The following is a 14,590-nucleotide window of genomic DNA, read 5'->3' on the forward strand; positions in this document are numbered from 1 at the left end:
GCCTTGCTGCAGGCCTTTGACACCCTGTGCTGGATGGTGAGTTCCAGTAGGCGATGATTGCTATTGCCCAGGTGGTCAAGAACCTGTAGTCCCCTCACCAGGTTGACGCCCGCGGCCAGGACCAGATCCAACAAGGTATTTCCGTTGGTGGGACTGCACCTCCTGGGTTAGATGGAGGTCCTGTAACTCGGCTACGTGAGCGGACCTGGCTGACTGCTCATCCCAGCAGATGTCCGGATTGTTTAGGTCACTCATGATGACCATGTTCCTTGACTTAACTGCCTCCGCGAGCTGACCTGAGAATTCCCGGTCCCACTCTTCCCCCTGGTTGGGTGGCCTGTAGTAGACTCCCACCATTAAGTCCCTTTCTCCCCGCTCCCTTGTATTCTGACCCAGAGCACTTCAGCCTGCCCCTCCTCTGACCCAGTGCTGTTTGCTGAGGTTGTGTATTGCTCTTTGATGCAGAGTGCCACACCCCCCCCCTTTCCTCCCTGTTCTATCCCTCCTGTACAGCCTATAGTCCTCGATGTTTACTGCCCAGTTGTGCATTGAATCCCACCAAGTTTCAGTGAGCCCCACTATGTCTGGGTTTGTGTTAGCTAGCAGGAGGGCAAGTTCCTCCTACTTGTTCCCCATACTACGAGCATTAGTGTAGAGGCATTTGAGGACTCCTGAGGGTGTATGCACTGCCCCCCTAATCCCAGGACTATCCTGGACCCCAGTCTCTTACCTGGGTACTTCTTGTGCTCGTTGCCTACCTTGGTCGGGCTGTTCTTGTGGGTGTCACTTGGTTTGGTGTTCTGTGGCTCCCTCCGTCCTCATCCTCCCTTTCCCCCGATGAACCTAGTTTAAAGCCCGCTGGAGGAGATCAGCCAACCTGAAAGAGAACACATGCTTACTTTTGGGGGAAAGGTGAAGCCCATCCCACCCGAGCATGTCTCTTGTTCTGAAGTATGGGTTGTGGTCCAAAAAGCCAAAGCCTGCCTCGAGACACCATTTCTGAAGCCGCAAGTTGACTTCCCTTATGCAGGTCTCATGGCGTTGTCCATGTTTGCTCACTGGAAGGCCAGATGAGAAGACCACCTGTGCCCCTGTCTCCTTCAGCTTGCCCGCTCCCCCCCCCAGAGCTTGGTAGTCCATCAGGCAATCTGGACTGCTCCTGGCTGCATCATTCGTGCCCACGTGGATTAGGACCGTGGGGTTAGTAATCAGTGGGCCAGATAATGGCCGGGATCATCTCCGTCACATCCTGAATCCATGCTTCGGGCATACAGGAGACCTCGTGTGTCATGGGATCCTGGTGACAGATAGGACCCTCTGTTCCTCTGAGGATGGAGTCGCTTATGACGAGCATCTGGCATCTCTTCTTCTGGGTCAACTTGCCTCCTGCAGCCTGTTCTGTGTGTAGAGTGGCCTCCTCTCTCCAGAGGTTTCCTTGTCTCCTTCCTCCTCCTCCAATGTCACCAGGGCCTCATACCTGTTCCCCAGCTGGACTGGGGGAGCTGATACTGCACCGCCATAAGCAGCCCTGGCTCTGGAGGGAACCTTCTGCCATTCAGCTGTGGAGGGCACCTCCTTGGGTTTTTCTCCCCTTGGTGCTTGGCCCTGCAGGGAAAGGAAATACCCATCAATTTCATCCTCTGCTTCTCTGATCCCCCTCAGCCTGCTAACATCCTCCTCGAGCTCCCTCACCTGCCCCTCCAAGGCCCTAAGACAGGCACCTATCACTTGTAGGCAGCTATCAAGTCACCTCTCAGCCTTCTCTTACTCAGACTGAACAGACCCAGTTCCCAGAGTCTGTCCTCATAGGCCCTGCACTCCATGCCCTTAACCATACGGGTAGCCTTTCTTTGTACCCTCTTGAGCTTATTCACATCCTTCTTGAAATGTGGTGCCCAGAACTGGACGCAGTACTCCAGGTGAGGCCTCACCAATGCTGAGTAGAGAGGGAGAAGCACCTCCCTGGATCTATTGGCCACACATCGGCTGGTGCATGCCAGAGTTCTGTTTGCCCTTCTGGCAACCTCATCGCACTGATGGCTTGTATTCATCTTCTGGTCAGTCGTGACCCCCAGGTCAAGTTCAAATGGTGTGCCAGCCAGTGGACTGCCACCTATCGTGTAGTTCTTCCTACCCAGGTGAAGGACCTTGCACTTCTCCTTGTTCAACCTCATCTGATTTCATTCCACCCATGAGTCCAGTCTGTCAAGGTCATCCTGAATCTATGCCCTATTCTCTGGTGTGCCCACATTTCCTCACAACTTGGTATCCTCTGCAAATTTAATTATTGAGCTTTCCACTAGGGGTGTGCGAAACAGGCTGTTTTGGATTTGGATTCAGTCTTAATCGGGGACAGTGATTCGATTCATTGATTTGGATCACTGTCCTGATTCTTTAGATTCAGACTCTGCTGAATTGAATTGATGCCAATTTGGAGAATCAGCTTTAAATGTTTTGTCCACATACCTTGAGGTACCAGGTGCAGCTCATGAGCTCTGCGATGGTGGGGTGGATGGGGGGGCCCCCTACTTGCTCAGCAGTGGACTTGGAAGTAGACCACAAGTACTTCTGGTCCATTTCTGGGTTTGCCATTGGTCGCACAGGGGACCCCCCCATTCTCCCCCAGCTCAGCGATTGGCCCCGGGGGGACCCTGGGTGCCCCCCCAGACCCAGGAGGCTCTAGTCATGGGGGCCCCTTGTGCGCTTGGTGGCAGATGCAGAAGTGGACTTGAAGTACTTCCAGTCCACTTCCGGGTTCGGTGCCGAGCACATGCCCCACCCCCACTACTGTGGGATGCTCCATCTGCCCCAGCATCTCAGAGTTCACGTGCTGCACCTGGTACCTAGAGGTATGTAGACAAACATTTAAAGCTGTGTTTGTGTCTGAATCATTGAATCTTTCCTAATTGATTCGGAGGGTTCTGATTCATTTGGAGAGATTAAAGGGTCTCCTGATTTGATTCGGATTTGAATTGAATTGAATCAGTGACTGAAGCTTCGCACAGCCCTACTTTCCACCCCCTCATCCAAGTTATTAATAAATCTATTAAGGAGCGTGGGTCCAAGCACTGGTCCCTGGAGGACACCACTGGAGATGGGCCTCCAGGATGAGGCTATCCCATTGATTACAACTCTGCCAGTGGCCTCCTAAGCCAGTTGTCCACCCACGGTGCTGTAGACTGGTCCAGCCCAGTACCCTCCTGTTTGATTGAGAGAATCTCGTGGGAAACAGAATCAAAGGCTTTAGTGAAATCTAAGTAAATTCATCAGCCTTATGTCCCTTGTCTAGATGGCTAGTTACCTGGTCGTAGGAGGACATTAGGTTAGTTATGCATGATCTACTCTTGACAAAACCATGCTGGTTGCTTCTTAACACCCCTTCAGTTACCAGCTTGTGATTGATGGCCTCATTTAACACATTTTTCAAAGATATTTTATCCAGGACCGAAGTCAGGCTGACCAGACAGTAGTTTGCCATGTCATCCCTCTTCCCTTTCTTAAAGGTGGGCACAATGGCCCTCTTCCAGTCATGTAGAACCATTCCTGAGTTCCACGATTCTTCAGACAGCTTGGCCAGCGGTGCTGCTATACACTCAGCCAGTTCTTTCAGGACTCTCGTGTGCAGGTCATCTGGCCTGGTAGATTTGAAAGCGTCCACGTGTTGTAGGAGATCCCTCACTTGTTCAGGACTGATTTAATGTAATCTGTTGTCTTCCCTATGTTCCCTGGGCCTCTGGGAAAAAACAGAAATATAAACTGCCGAGAAAATTCAAATGGTGCCTAAATTCAGTGTGAAATTTTACGGTAACAGCCCACATAATTTAGCAGAGAACTAGGAATTTTTGCCCCTTCTATGAAGAAAACTCTAACTCTAGACAGGCTAATTGTTCATAATTGTCTATCATATTTAACAGGGCAGGTTTAGCTGGTAGATGGTTTCACCCCACTGGAACTAGACAGAGAATGTTAACCCTGAATTCTTTCTTTCCTCAGGGCTAGTTTATTATCCTCAAGACAATTGGAAACACAAAAAGAAAATTGACTCATAAAGCACTTGGCAATAGTTGTTTAGGGCTTCCCATGCTCCAGCTAATCAGAAAGGGAGAAAATGTTTTGATAGTTGCTTAAATGCAGAGTCCCCTTCTTTTGAAACTCTGAATAGCTAAGTGACCTAGAGAGTTGTTATTTTTTTAAAGGATGCTTTGTCTTTATTTTGTCACAGGTGGCTTAAAAATTCTGTAGAAGGTAATTCACATTCTTGGTAAAATTCCATAGGTACTTAGACAGACGAGGTTCATCGCATAAATGTGTTATCATTTATTAGACCAACTAAATGGTTGAAAAAACTGTTCTTTGTAAGCGTTCGGGTGGAAACACTATTCTTCAGGCATAGGGAGAGTCTACTCGTATTGTGTGCTCTTCTGGGTGAAATTCCACCCAGGAGAGCACACAAATACTTGCAGAGAAGAAATGTTAATGGGCTTCTGCTGCTCTAGGCTCTGTGGACAGCAGAGCTCTCCCTCCTGTGCTGTGCTGTGCTGTCCTGATTCTTTCTCGCAACCTGCTGGGACTTCTCTCCCTGTCCAGGTGGAACCAGGAGTGCTACCTTTGGGCCATACCTGTGAAGAACTTGAAAACTTCCCTTTGAAAAATGCATTAGCAGACCAAGAGGGTAGACAGCAACGAGAGCAGTTGGTGAGTTGATGTGCCTATCTGGGATTTTCCGCTGGGACTTTAAAGAAGCTTGTTTTAGGGTAACTGGGTAGAGCATTCCTCTTTTATCTCTCATTGCATCCATGACCTTTGGGGTGATGTTTCTAGGTTCAGCTGGTCTGCAGAGATGGGAGGGGCTGGAGAACTGGCTTATGTAAAAAAAAAAAAAAAAAAAAAAAAAAAAAAAAAAAAACAGTTGAGAAAAGAACAGCTGAGGTATAGGACCTGGTGGTTCCCCCTTTGAAATGATTCCCTATGCATGTTAAAGTGCCCTAAGGTGTTTTGCCCGCTGCTTGCTTGAATGACATGTACTAGATGCACCACTGGCAGCTCAACACCTTGGCAAAAACTAAAAGGGAACCCAAGTGAACCTGCTGTTTCCTGGACAGAGCTTATCCTCTTGTCAACCTGAGATATGTATGTCCTGTCATGAACTTGTCTCAACAATCATCTCACTTGCCCCTTCTGAACTATCTCAGTAAAGTAGGCTTGCTCATAGTATTATTCAAGTTTACAGTCTGATAAAATGTAGCAGGAGAACTAAAATAGGTAGCAAGCAGCTAGAGACAGCATCTCTCTCCTGACTGCTAGGTAACTATCTGGATTTGACGCCTCGCTGAGTTAGTGGGTTTTTTCAGTTAAAGTAAAATAATTTGTACAGACCTTTTTTCAACAACAAAGCACTCGGAACACCCTAGTGGTGCTGAATGCTGTATTATGCCCTGCCTTCCTTGAGCATGATGGAAGTTAGGCCAGTGTTTGCCATAGTGGGCCATACTTGCAGCTCTCAATGTGTTATGTGGGTTGCCCCCGCACAATTTACTTCCTGTGTATCCATTTAAAAAATGTTTTAACAGGATGTCACGTGGGCTGCAGTTGTGTGGTGATTGGGATTGAGAACCACTGAGTTAGACGGTACAGTGCAAGTGTGAAACCAGTGAGCTGTGTCCAGATTTGAAAAGGTGGGAAGAAGAAAGGGACCCATAAAAGAGTTTTATGGCTTGGGTATTTCGTGTTCCCTTCTTAAAAACGCTCCTTCACTTTTTTCCAAGTACTTTTCACAGAGAGATTTTTCTCAGAGAAAAGAGAAATATCTTGTGTGATTAGGGAACCTGGTTTTGAATTTCATAGGTCCCCTGAGAAAATCTAGGTTGCTGGTTTGTATTTGACCTAGTATTTCTCTGTGGCCTCCTTTGTTTTTCTTATGTAGGAATTTGAACTCAGGAAAAAGCGTAAAAAATGTGAAAATCTTGAACATGAAGTGAGGAAAAAGCACAAAAGATGCAAAGAACTGGTAAGTATGCTTGCTGCCTACAGAACAGGGGCAACAAACGGGAGTTTGCAGGCAGTTCACAGGTTACTTTACCGCCTTCCTCTTTGAAAGGGAACCTTTAAGGTAAGCTCTTTCTTCATTTAAGAGTAGCTAACCTATGTGTATTTAGTGTAAGTAGCTCAAATTCACCTGTTAAGTCTTGGTCTCAGTCCCTTGTTTAGCTAGAGTCTAGAGTGAGAGGGAGTTTGCTAGGGACTTTGCCTGGAAACTCTCTCTAACCTTCCTTCATTGCAAGCTTTATCAGGGAAAAGGGAACCTTTCAGGACCATGGAGCATCAAACAGGCAAGCTTATAGTGAAGTTTGCTAGGGAAGGTCTGCTTGGAAAGAGGGGCAGGAAGAGAGAGGCCACAGATTAAGAGACCCAGATAAATGATTGGAGGACGTCGCAATGCCAGAGCCACTGCTACTGCCAGCGTTTCCTCTGCTTGCGACTGTGAGGTGTCTGTCCAGGCAGGACCGCTCGCCATTGAGGCGTCCACCAAGGTCCTGGTTTGGTGCTCTGGAGACCGTGGCTTGCAGGTTCATTCTAGTGAGAGCCAGGTGGGGGAGTGCCTGTGATGCGAGTGGTGCTTCCTGGTGGTGTCCCTCAGGGAGCTGGCAGGAGTGCTGCAGGACGAGGTGACAAGGCTTCAAAGCATTCTTGACAATGAGGACTTCATTTACTGGATCTTGGAGGAAACCTCCAGGACTGTCGAGGAAGGACTGCCACAGGCAGTGCTAGTGGAAAAAAGTGTATGTGGATGCCCAGGAAATTGGAAGCTTGTGACCTCTGGCAGCAAGCAGAAATCTTTATCTCCACCTGCAGTGGTTTGTCTGGAGAACAGATATGGAGCCCTAGCAACAGAGGAGGAGAAGCATATTTCTGCTGGTGAAAGAGACCAGGCCTGTCATCTCCAGGATGGGGAGGATTGAGGCCATTCCCACCAAGAGGAAGCAATAGGTGGTGGTGTTTAGAGACTCTTATCTGTGGGGGGCAGAGGCATCCACCTGCCACCCTGATTTTTTTTGTTTTGTTTTGTTTTGTTTTGGGAGGCCTGCTGCTTGCCCAAACCTAGATCTGAGGTGTCACAGGAGGATTACCGAAACTCATTCATCCCTCAGAGTACTACCCCATGCTGTGCATCCCTGTGGGCACCAATGATACTGCCAGGGGTGACCCTGAGCAGATCAAAAGTGACTACAGGGCTTTGGGAGCTATGGTAAAGGAGACGGGCTCAGGTGGTGGTCTTGATTCTTCTTCGCAAGAAGAAGGGCCCAGACGCATCCTGCAGATCAATGCATGACTGTGCAGGTGGTGTTGCCAGCAGGGCTTTGTTGACCACAGGATGTTGTTCCAAGAAGGACTGCTAGGAAGAGACAGGAATCAGCTGAAAAAGAGATGGAAGAGCATCTTTCCAGACAGCCTTGCTAACCTAGTGAGGTGAGCTTTAAATTAGGTTTGCCTGGGGATCGAGACCAAGACCCTGAGGTAAGTGGGGAAGCAGGTGATCTGGAGGTAGCACAAGCAGAAGGGGGCCACAGGGGAGGCCTTCTCATTCTTCCTGAGAACATGGGGCAATTGACTAGTTCCCTCAGGTGCCTGTACACAAATGCACAGAGCCTGGGAAACTAACAGGAAGAACTGGAAGTCCTTGCGCAGTCACAGAACTATGATGTAATTGGAATAACAGAGACTTGGTGGGAGCTCGCATGACTGGAGCTCTCTTGTGGGTCGGTACAAACCGTTTAGAAAGGACGGGCAGGGGAGAAGAGGAGGAGGAGTTCTGCTTTATGTAAAAGAGCTGTTTCATACTGGAGCTCAGAGAAATCAAACTGGAGATAGGCCTGTTGAAAATCTGTGGCTTAGGGTCAGAGAGGAGAACAACAAGGGTGATGTCATGGTAGGGGTCTGCTATACACCACCAGACCAGGACGAAGTAGTGGATGAGGCTTTCTTTAAACAGCTAGCAGAAGTTTCCCAGTCCCAGACCCTGGTTCTCATGAGGGACTTCAGTCACCCTAACATCTGCTGGGAGGGCAATACAGCAGTGCGCAGACAATCCAGGAAATTTTTGGAGCATGTTGGGGGACAACTTCCTAGTGCAAGTGCTGGAGCAGCCAATAAGTGGCTGTGCTTTTCTTGACCTGCTGCTCACAAACAGGGAAGAATTGGTGAGGAATGTAGTTGTGGATGGCCATGTGGGCAGCTGTGATGATGAGATGATTGAGTTCAGAATCCTGAGGAAAGCAAGGAAGGAAAGCAGCAGAGTTAAGGACTGGATGGCAGAAAAGCAGACTTTGACTTACTCGGGGAATTGATAAGGAGGCTCCCCTGGGAGGCCAGTCTAAAGAGGAGAGAAGTCTAGAAAACCAGGTTGTACTTTAAGGGAACTTTACTAAGAGTGCAGGAACTAATCATCTGAATGCTTGGGAAGACTAGCAAGTATGGCAGAAGACCAGCTTGGCTTAGCAGGGAACTCTTCATTGAGCTTAAACAGAAAAAGGAAGCTTACAAGAAGTGGAAACTTGGACAAATGACTAGGGAGGAGTATGAGAGCATTGCGCCAGGATGCAGGGATGAAATCAGGAAGGCCAAAGCACAACTGGGGTTGTAGCAGGCAAAGGACATGAAGGATGACAAGAAGGGTTTCTACAAGTATGTCAGCAGCAAGAGGAAGATAAGGGAAAGTGTGTGTCTCTTCGTGAATGGGTTGGGGGGAGGGCAACCTAGTGACAGGTGATGCAGAAAAGGCTGAAATACTCATTGCCTTTTTTACCTCAGTCTTCACAGGTAAAGTCATTTCCCAGACTACTGCACCTGGCAGCAAAGTTTGGGAAGAAGGTGAGCAGTCAACAGTGGTGAAAGAACAGGTTAGAGACTATTTAGGAAAGCCAGCCGTATACAAGCTCAGGGGGCTAGATGAGATGCATCTGAGGGTGCTGAGGGAATCGGCTGATGTGATTGCAGAGCCACTGGCCAGTGTTTTTGAAAACTCGTGGCTGTCAGAATTGATCCGAGATGACTGGAAAAGGGCAAATTACAGCCTCTCAGGAGTTACAGCCTCAACTCAGTTCCTGGAAAAACCATGGAGCAGGTCCTCAAGGAGTCCATTTCTAAGCACCTGGAGGAGAAGGAGGTGATTAGGAACAGTCAGCATGGATTCACCAAGGGGAAGTCATGCCTGACCAACCTGACTGCTTTCTGTGATGAGATGACTGGCTCTGTGGATACGGGAAGAGCAGTGAACGTGATATGCCTTGACTTCAGCAAAGCTTATGATACAGTCTCCTCCAACATTCTTGTAAGCAAGCTAAGGGAGTATGGGTTGAATGGGCTGTAATGTGGATAGAAAAGTAGCTCAAACATTGGTCTCGCAGGGTAGTAATCAATGGCTTGCTGGCTTGCTGGAAGCCAGTATCAAGTGGAGTGCGCCAGGGGTCAGTCCTGGGGCTGGTTTTGTTCCATAGCTTCATCAGTGACCTGGAAGATGGGATGGAGTACATCTTCAGCAAGTTTGCAAATAGCACCAAGCTGGGGGAGAGTAATGATATGCTGGAGGTCAGGGGTAGGATTCAGAGAGTTCTTGACAATTTGGCATACTGGACAAAAATCTCAGGAGGTTCAATAAGGAGAAGTGCAAAGTCCTGCACTTATGCAACATGGAGAAGTGCAAAGTCATGCAGAGCCACTGGCCATTGTACAGGCAGGGGGATGACTGGCTAAGCAGCAGTTCTGCAGGAAAGGACCTGAGGGTTACAGTAGACAGTAAGCTGAATATGAGCCAACAGTGTTCCCTTGTTGTGAAGAAAGCTAACGACACACTGGGCTGCATTAGTAGGAGCATCGCTAGCAGATCGTGGGAAGTGATTCTTTCCCTCTGTTTGGCACTAGTGAGGTCACATCTGGAGTACTGTGTGCTGATTTGAGACCCTCAGTACAGAATGGATGTGGATATACTGGACAGAGTCCAGCAGAGGGAAATGAAAATAGATAAGGGGCTGGGGCACATGACTTCTGAGGAGAGGCTGAGGGATCTGCGCTTATTTAGAGGGAATTTAATAGGAGCCTTCAGTTACCTGAAGGGTGGTTCCAAAGAAGATGGAGCTGGACTGTTCTCAGTGGTGGTAGATGACAGAACAAAGAGAAATGGTCTCAAGTTGCACCACAGGAAGTTTAGTTTTGATATTAAGAAAAACTTTCTCATTAGGAGGGTAGTAAAGCAGTGGAACAGGTTACCCAGAGAGGTTGTGGAATCACCATCCTTGGAGGTTTTTTAAGACCCAGCTGGACAAAGCCTTTGCAGGATGATCTAGCTGGGGATGGTTCTGCTTTGAGCAGGGGTTTGAACTAGATGACCTTGTGAGGTGCCTTCCAACCATAATTTTCTATGATTCCTTGATGTCAGAGGTGTTCATTCTCTGCTCCACTCTAGTCTGGGGGTAGGCAAGTGGGGCCAGTAGCAAATGTCCAGTGTCATTTTCCCTTTGGTTTCTTTTCCTTAAAGGAGGTCCTGGCCCCATTGAGATTAATTAAAGTGTTGCCACTGGCTTCAGTCGAATCCAGATTTCAGCCTGTGTGTCTTGTGCTTTGCTGAGTGCACTGTCAGAACTTAGCATATTATAATATAATAGTAATAGCAGGACCAAACTGTGTGATCCTGTTCTTTGAATGGTGCTGCATCGAATAAGCCTGAAAGTGTGTCTGTCCAGACGCATGCAGTTCCTTTAGTCAGCCCTGAGCTGACCTTTTCTCTCCAGTCTGGGAAGATCAGGGAGCTGTTTCCAGTTAATCAGAGAACCTGACTGTAGTAATACTTGTTCTCTCTGGACAGGAACTCCAGTTGGAGGAGGTGCAAAGTGAAAATGTACGACTGGCTGAGCAGAACTCTCGACTTAATGAGAAGGCTGAATGGGCAGGACAGGTAGTCAGTGAAGATTTTTTCCTCTAAATGGAGTATTAACTTTTCCTTTGTGTTGAACTTGCAAAGCATTTGTATTAAGCAGAGGTTATTACTAGACTAGGATAAAACTATGGCCTGGATTCCCCACATTGGGGTATGTCCACGGGTTTTACTTGTCACAGAGGTGGTGAAGGCCCTGACAAGACAGAGTCCACTGTGGGGAGGTTACAGTGAAGAGAGGTGGCCTTAAGATGCTTCTCAATGGGGAAATGTGAGATGGGTTTACTGTTACCCCTGAAAGAGAGTGCTGGCCCCAGGAGAGCATAGTCAAGAAAGCAAGGCAGTGGCCCAAGTGCTAGTTAAACCTGCCTTGCATAGTAAAGGTCTTGAAGCAGAGAAGCAGATAGCCACCTGCACCCATCAGGGTGAATCCTCCCTAAAGTGCCCACTGAGACAGCTATCATTCCATGTTTGTAGAGTACCCATTAAGGTATTACATCCCAGTAGTCAGTTGCATTATAGTCACAAGACAAGTAGTCCCAGATTCACAGAGTAACATGGAAAACAGACAGGAAAGACTTGTCCATATGGACTGCAGCTATTTGCTGTGCAGAACAGTACAGTAATAATAAAATGCACCTTGAAGTGTATAAAAATATTGTAAATGTGCACAAGTGGGTGGGAACTGATGAAGAATTAGTACTGGGATTGGAGGAAAGGGGCAGATGCATTTCAAAGATGTCTTTTTTTCTTTAATTTGGCTCTGTCTCTTAGCATATGAAATGTAGATGAGCCAGAAAACCAAACCTGTTTTCAAAGTCTGGTCATTTCCTGCTGGTTAGCTCTTTCTGCATATTAATCAGGCCATTGTACAGCAAGGAGGTGTTTGTGATTTGAACTACTAATAATAACTTGGTGATGGCACATTCCCATTAGAGATGAAGGACTGGCCTCTTGCACAATCTCTAGTGAATAGAGTTGCATCAAGTTATAGTGGGGTTTTGCATGCTTCTCTGCCTCTAGTCCCACCCTTTCCAGATCACAGAGCACAGCTTCCAAGGTTTCTCAAGGGAAAATCCCCTTCAGAAAACTCCACATGTTGTGGGGGAGACAAATATAGTAAAAATTCAGTAGGTGAATCTGTTGAACAGATTAAAGCCCCATACAAATATATGAATATTTGGTTACGTTTGACTACCAGTTGGAGGGGAGAGAAGATGGGCTGATGGAAGACCACAGTGTAGCTGTGTAAAGTGGTGGACCTCTGCTATTGTTTCAAAGAGTGCCTGAGACTATTTGTATGAATCAGTAGCCTTTCCTTTTACAGGTTGAATCCGAGAATGCCGACCTGAAGCTGCAGGTAGTTTTAGTCACTAAGGAACGGGATTCTGCAATTCAGACGAGCCAAGGACTCCAAACCAAGCTGGAGAATTTAGAGCAGGTGCTGAAGGTCAGTAGGACCCAAGCTTCTGGAGGCGCAGAGAAGATGCCGAGTACTGTTCTGAATGGCCTTACAGAAAAGGGGATAATGGTAGCAAAAAGTCTGTTTTTTCTGATTTGTTTGGGTCATTTATATACAGTTTTGCTTTTTGTGGCCTTTGTTATCTAGAAAAACTTTTAGAAGAAGCTTTTTTAGCCTCTGCTGGGAGCATCTCATTTCATATCTCTGCACCTGGACAAGTGCCTTGTCCAGCAAGGCTGTCTGAGTTATGTTGGTATCATGGAGTTGGTTTTACAGATGAGGGTTGGCCAGTGCGCTGTGCGTTCTGGCCCCAAGCCTCTTGACCTGAGTTGCTGCTTGATGTCCTCTCTTTGTGAGGTGAGGAGGAGCAAGGGGGGAGAGGAATTTGGCAGTGTGAAGCTGTCTGAGGCAACTCTGACTCTTTGTATTGCTGGTGCAACTCAGAGCAAACTATGGTAGGCAGAGGACCTGCCTAATATGTTCTTGGAACTCCACTCCCATTAAGAAGTTTGCTTTCCCATTTGTTTAGTTACTGTGTGAAAAACAATTTGTTGCCTATCAGATTGTTGTTGGAGGATAGGGCCCCTTGGGAGAAATCCAGAAGGCAATGGTTTAATAACACCTCTCCTAAACTGTGTGTGACTTGTTTTCCAGCACATGAGAGATGTGGCAGAGCGAAGGCAGAAGCTGGAGGTTGAACATGAAGAAGCACTGCTAGTATTGCGGGAGAAACAAGAGGAAGTCAGGCGGCTGCAGCAGGTATGTAGTGAGTGAGAGAGAGTGAGAAAATGAACACTAACTCTGATTCCCTACAAACAGATGGGACTTCTGCATTGTGTTTCCTTGAAGGGACAGACTGCAGGGAGGAGGTATGTGCAGGTTCACCAGATACACTATTCAGGGAAGTGTCAGTGTGCAGAGCAGCCCTGATACCTGGTCAGTGCGAGTTGTTTTCATGCATGAAACTTCTAACTTAACAAGGCTTAGGTCAAGGATATTTCCAGTCAAGTTTCTCTATATAGGTTTTTAAATCTATAAGATGCTTATTAAGATAGTGGTAGCAGAAGTGAGACTTTGAAGGATGCTTTGTGACACACTCTTTGTCTCTTGTTTGACCCCAGGCCCAGGCTGAGGCAAAAAGGGAGCATGAAGGAGCAGTACAGCTATTAGAGGTAAGACAGAAAGACAGAGCCAGGGTGATATATGCAGGTTTAGCATCTCACATCCTTTAATATTGTCTTGCTCTGCATTTTGCATGCAACTTCATCAGCATGAGCAAAACAGCACCAGTGGCTGAACAGTCTCACAACAGTGGTGCACAGATTTCTGTCAGAAAGGCAAAGCAGCTGTTAAGTCCAGCCCAGCTCTTGGACTGGATATGGTATGGAATATTCATCACCTGAGTGTCTTTCAGTGCTGCAATAAACAACATAACTAATATCAGTCATGCCTGCTCCTCTTGTGTGAATCTCCTTTAGGAGGAAATCTCTGCATGTTTGTTTTAATTGTTTTTCTTTCATATTACATGCTCTGTGTTTTTATTGGGTAAGGTGCATTGGACAAACAGCTTTTATGTGAAACAGGGAGAGGTGAGGTATGAAGTAGCTCTTGGAACCAACAGGAGTTAGATCTCCAGTCCCCAGACCAGCTCCCAGGAATTGTAGAATCATAAAAAAATTAGGGTTGGAAGGGGCCTCACGAGGTCATCTAGTCCAACCCCTGATCAAAGCAGGACCATCCTCAACTAGACCATCACACAAAGGTTTTGTCCAGCCAGGTCTTAAAAGCCTCCAAGAGTGATGATTCTGCGACCTCTTCGGGTAACCTGTTCCACTGCTTTACTACCCACCCAGTGAGAGAGTTTTTCCTAATATCTAATATAAACTTCCCTTGCTGCAACTTGAGATCATTGCTCCTTGTTCTGTCATGTACCACCACTGAGAGCAGTCTGTCTTCATCTTTTTTCAACACCCCCACTTTCAGGTAGTTGACGGCTGCTATTAAATCCCCTCTGTCTTTTAATCTCTAGACTAATAGGCCCAGTTCCCTCAGCTTCTCCTCAGAAGTCATGTACACCAGCCCCCTCACCATTTTCATTGCCCTCCACTAGACTCTGTCCAGTGTGTCCACATCCTTTTTGTACTGGGGGCCCAAATCTGCACACAGTACTCCAGATGTGACCTCACTAGTGCTGAATAGAG

The 14,590-nt window shown here is 47.3% G+C and overlaps 1 protein-coding gene across 8 annotated transcripts in view; it reads left to right on the forward strand.

The window, feature by feature from the left end:
• TSPOAP1 (TSPO associated protein 1) overlaps positions 1–14,590 on the forward strand; it is a 253,233-nt gene that overhangs the window by 100,895 nt on the left and 137,748 nt on the right. For all 8 annotated transcript variants that reach the window (XM_019507394.1, XM_019507550.1, XM_019507335.1 and 5 more), the window contains exons 6-11: positions 4,588–4,695; positions 5,924–6,007; positions 10,859–10,948; positions 12,255–12,377; positions 13,044–13,148; positions 13,511–13,561. In XM_019507394.1, coding sequence (XP_019362939.1) covers positions 4,588–4,695; positions 5,924–6,007; positions 10,859–10,948; positions 12,255–12,377; positions 13,044–13,148; positions 13,511–13,561 — 561 coding nt within the window. The remainder of the gene's footprint in view (positions 1–4,587; positions 4,696–5,923; positions 6,008–10,858; positions 10,949–12,254; positions 12,378–13,043; positions 13,149–13,510; positions 13,562–14,590) is intronic.

The sequence above is a fragment of the Gavialis gangeticus genome, unplaced genomic scaffold (assembly GCF_001723915.1).
Source record: "Gavialis gangeticus isolate Ggan-Ray unplaced genomic scaffold, GavGan_comp1, whole genome shotgun sequence".
Taxonomy (NCBI): Eukaryota; Metazoa; Chordata; order Crocodylia; family Gavialidae; genus Gavialis; species Gavialis gangeticus.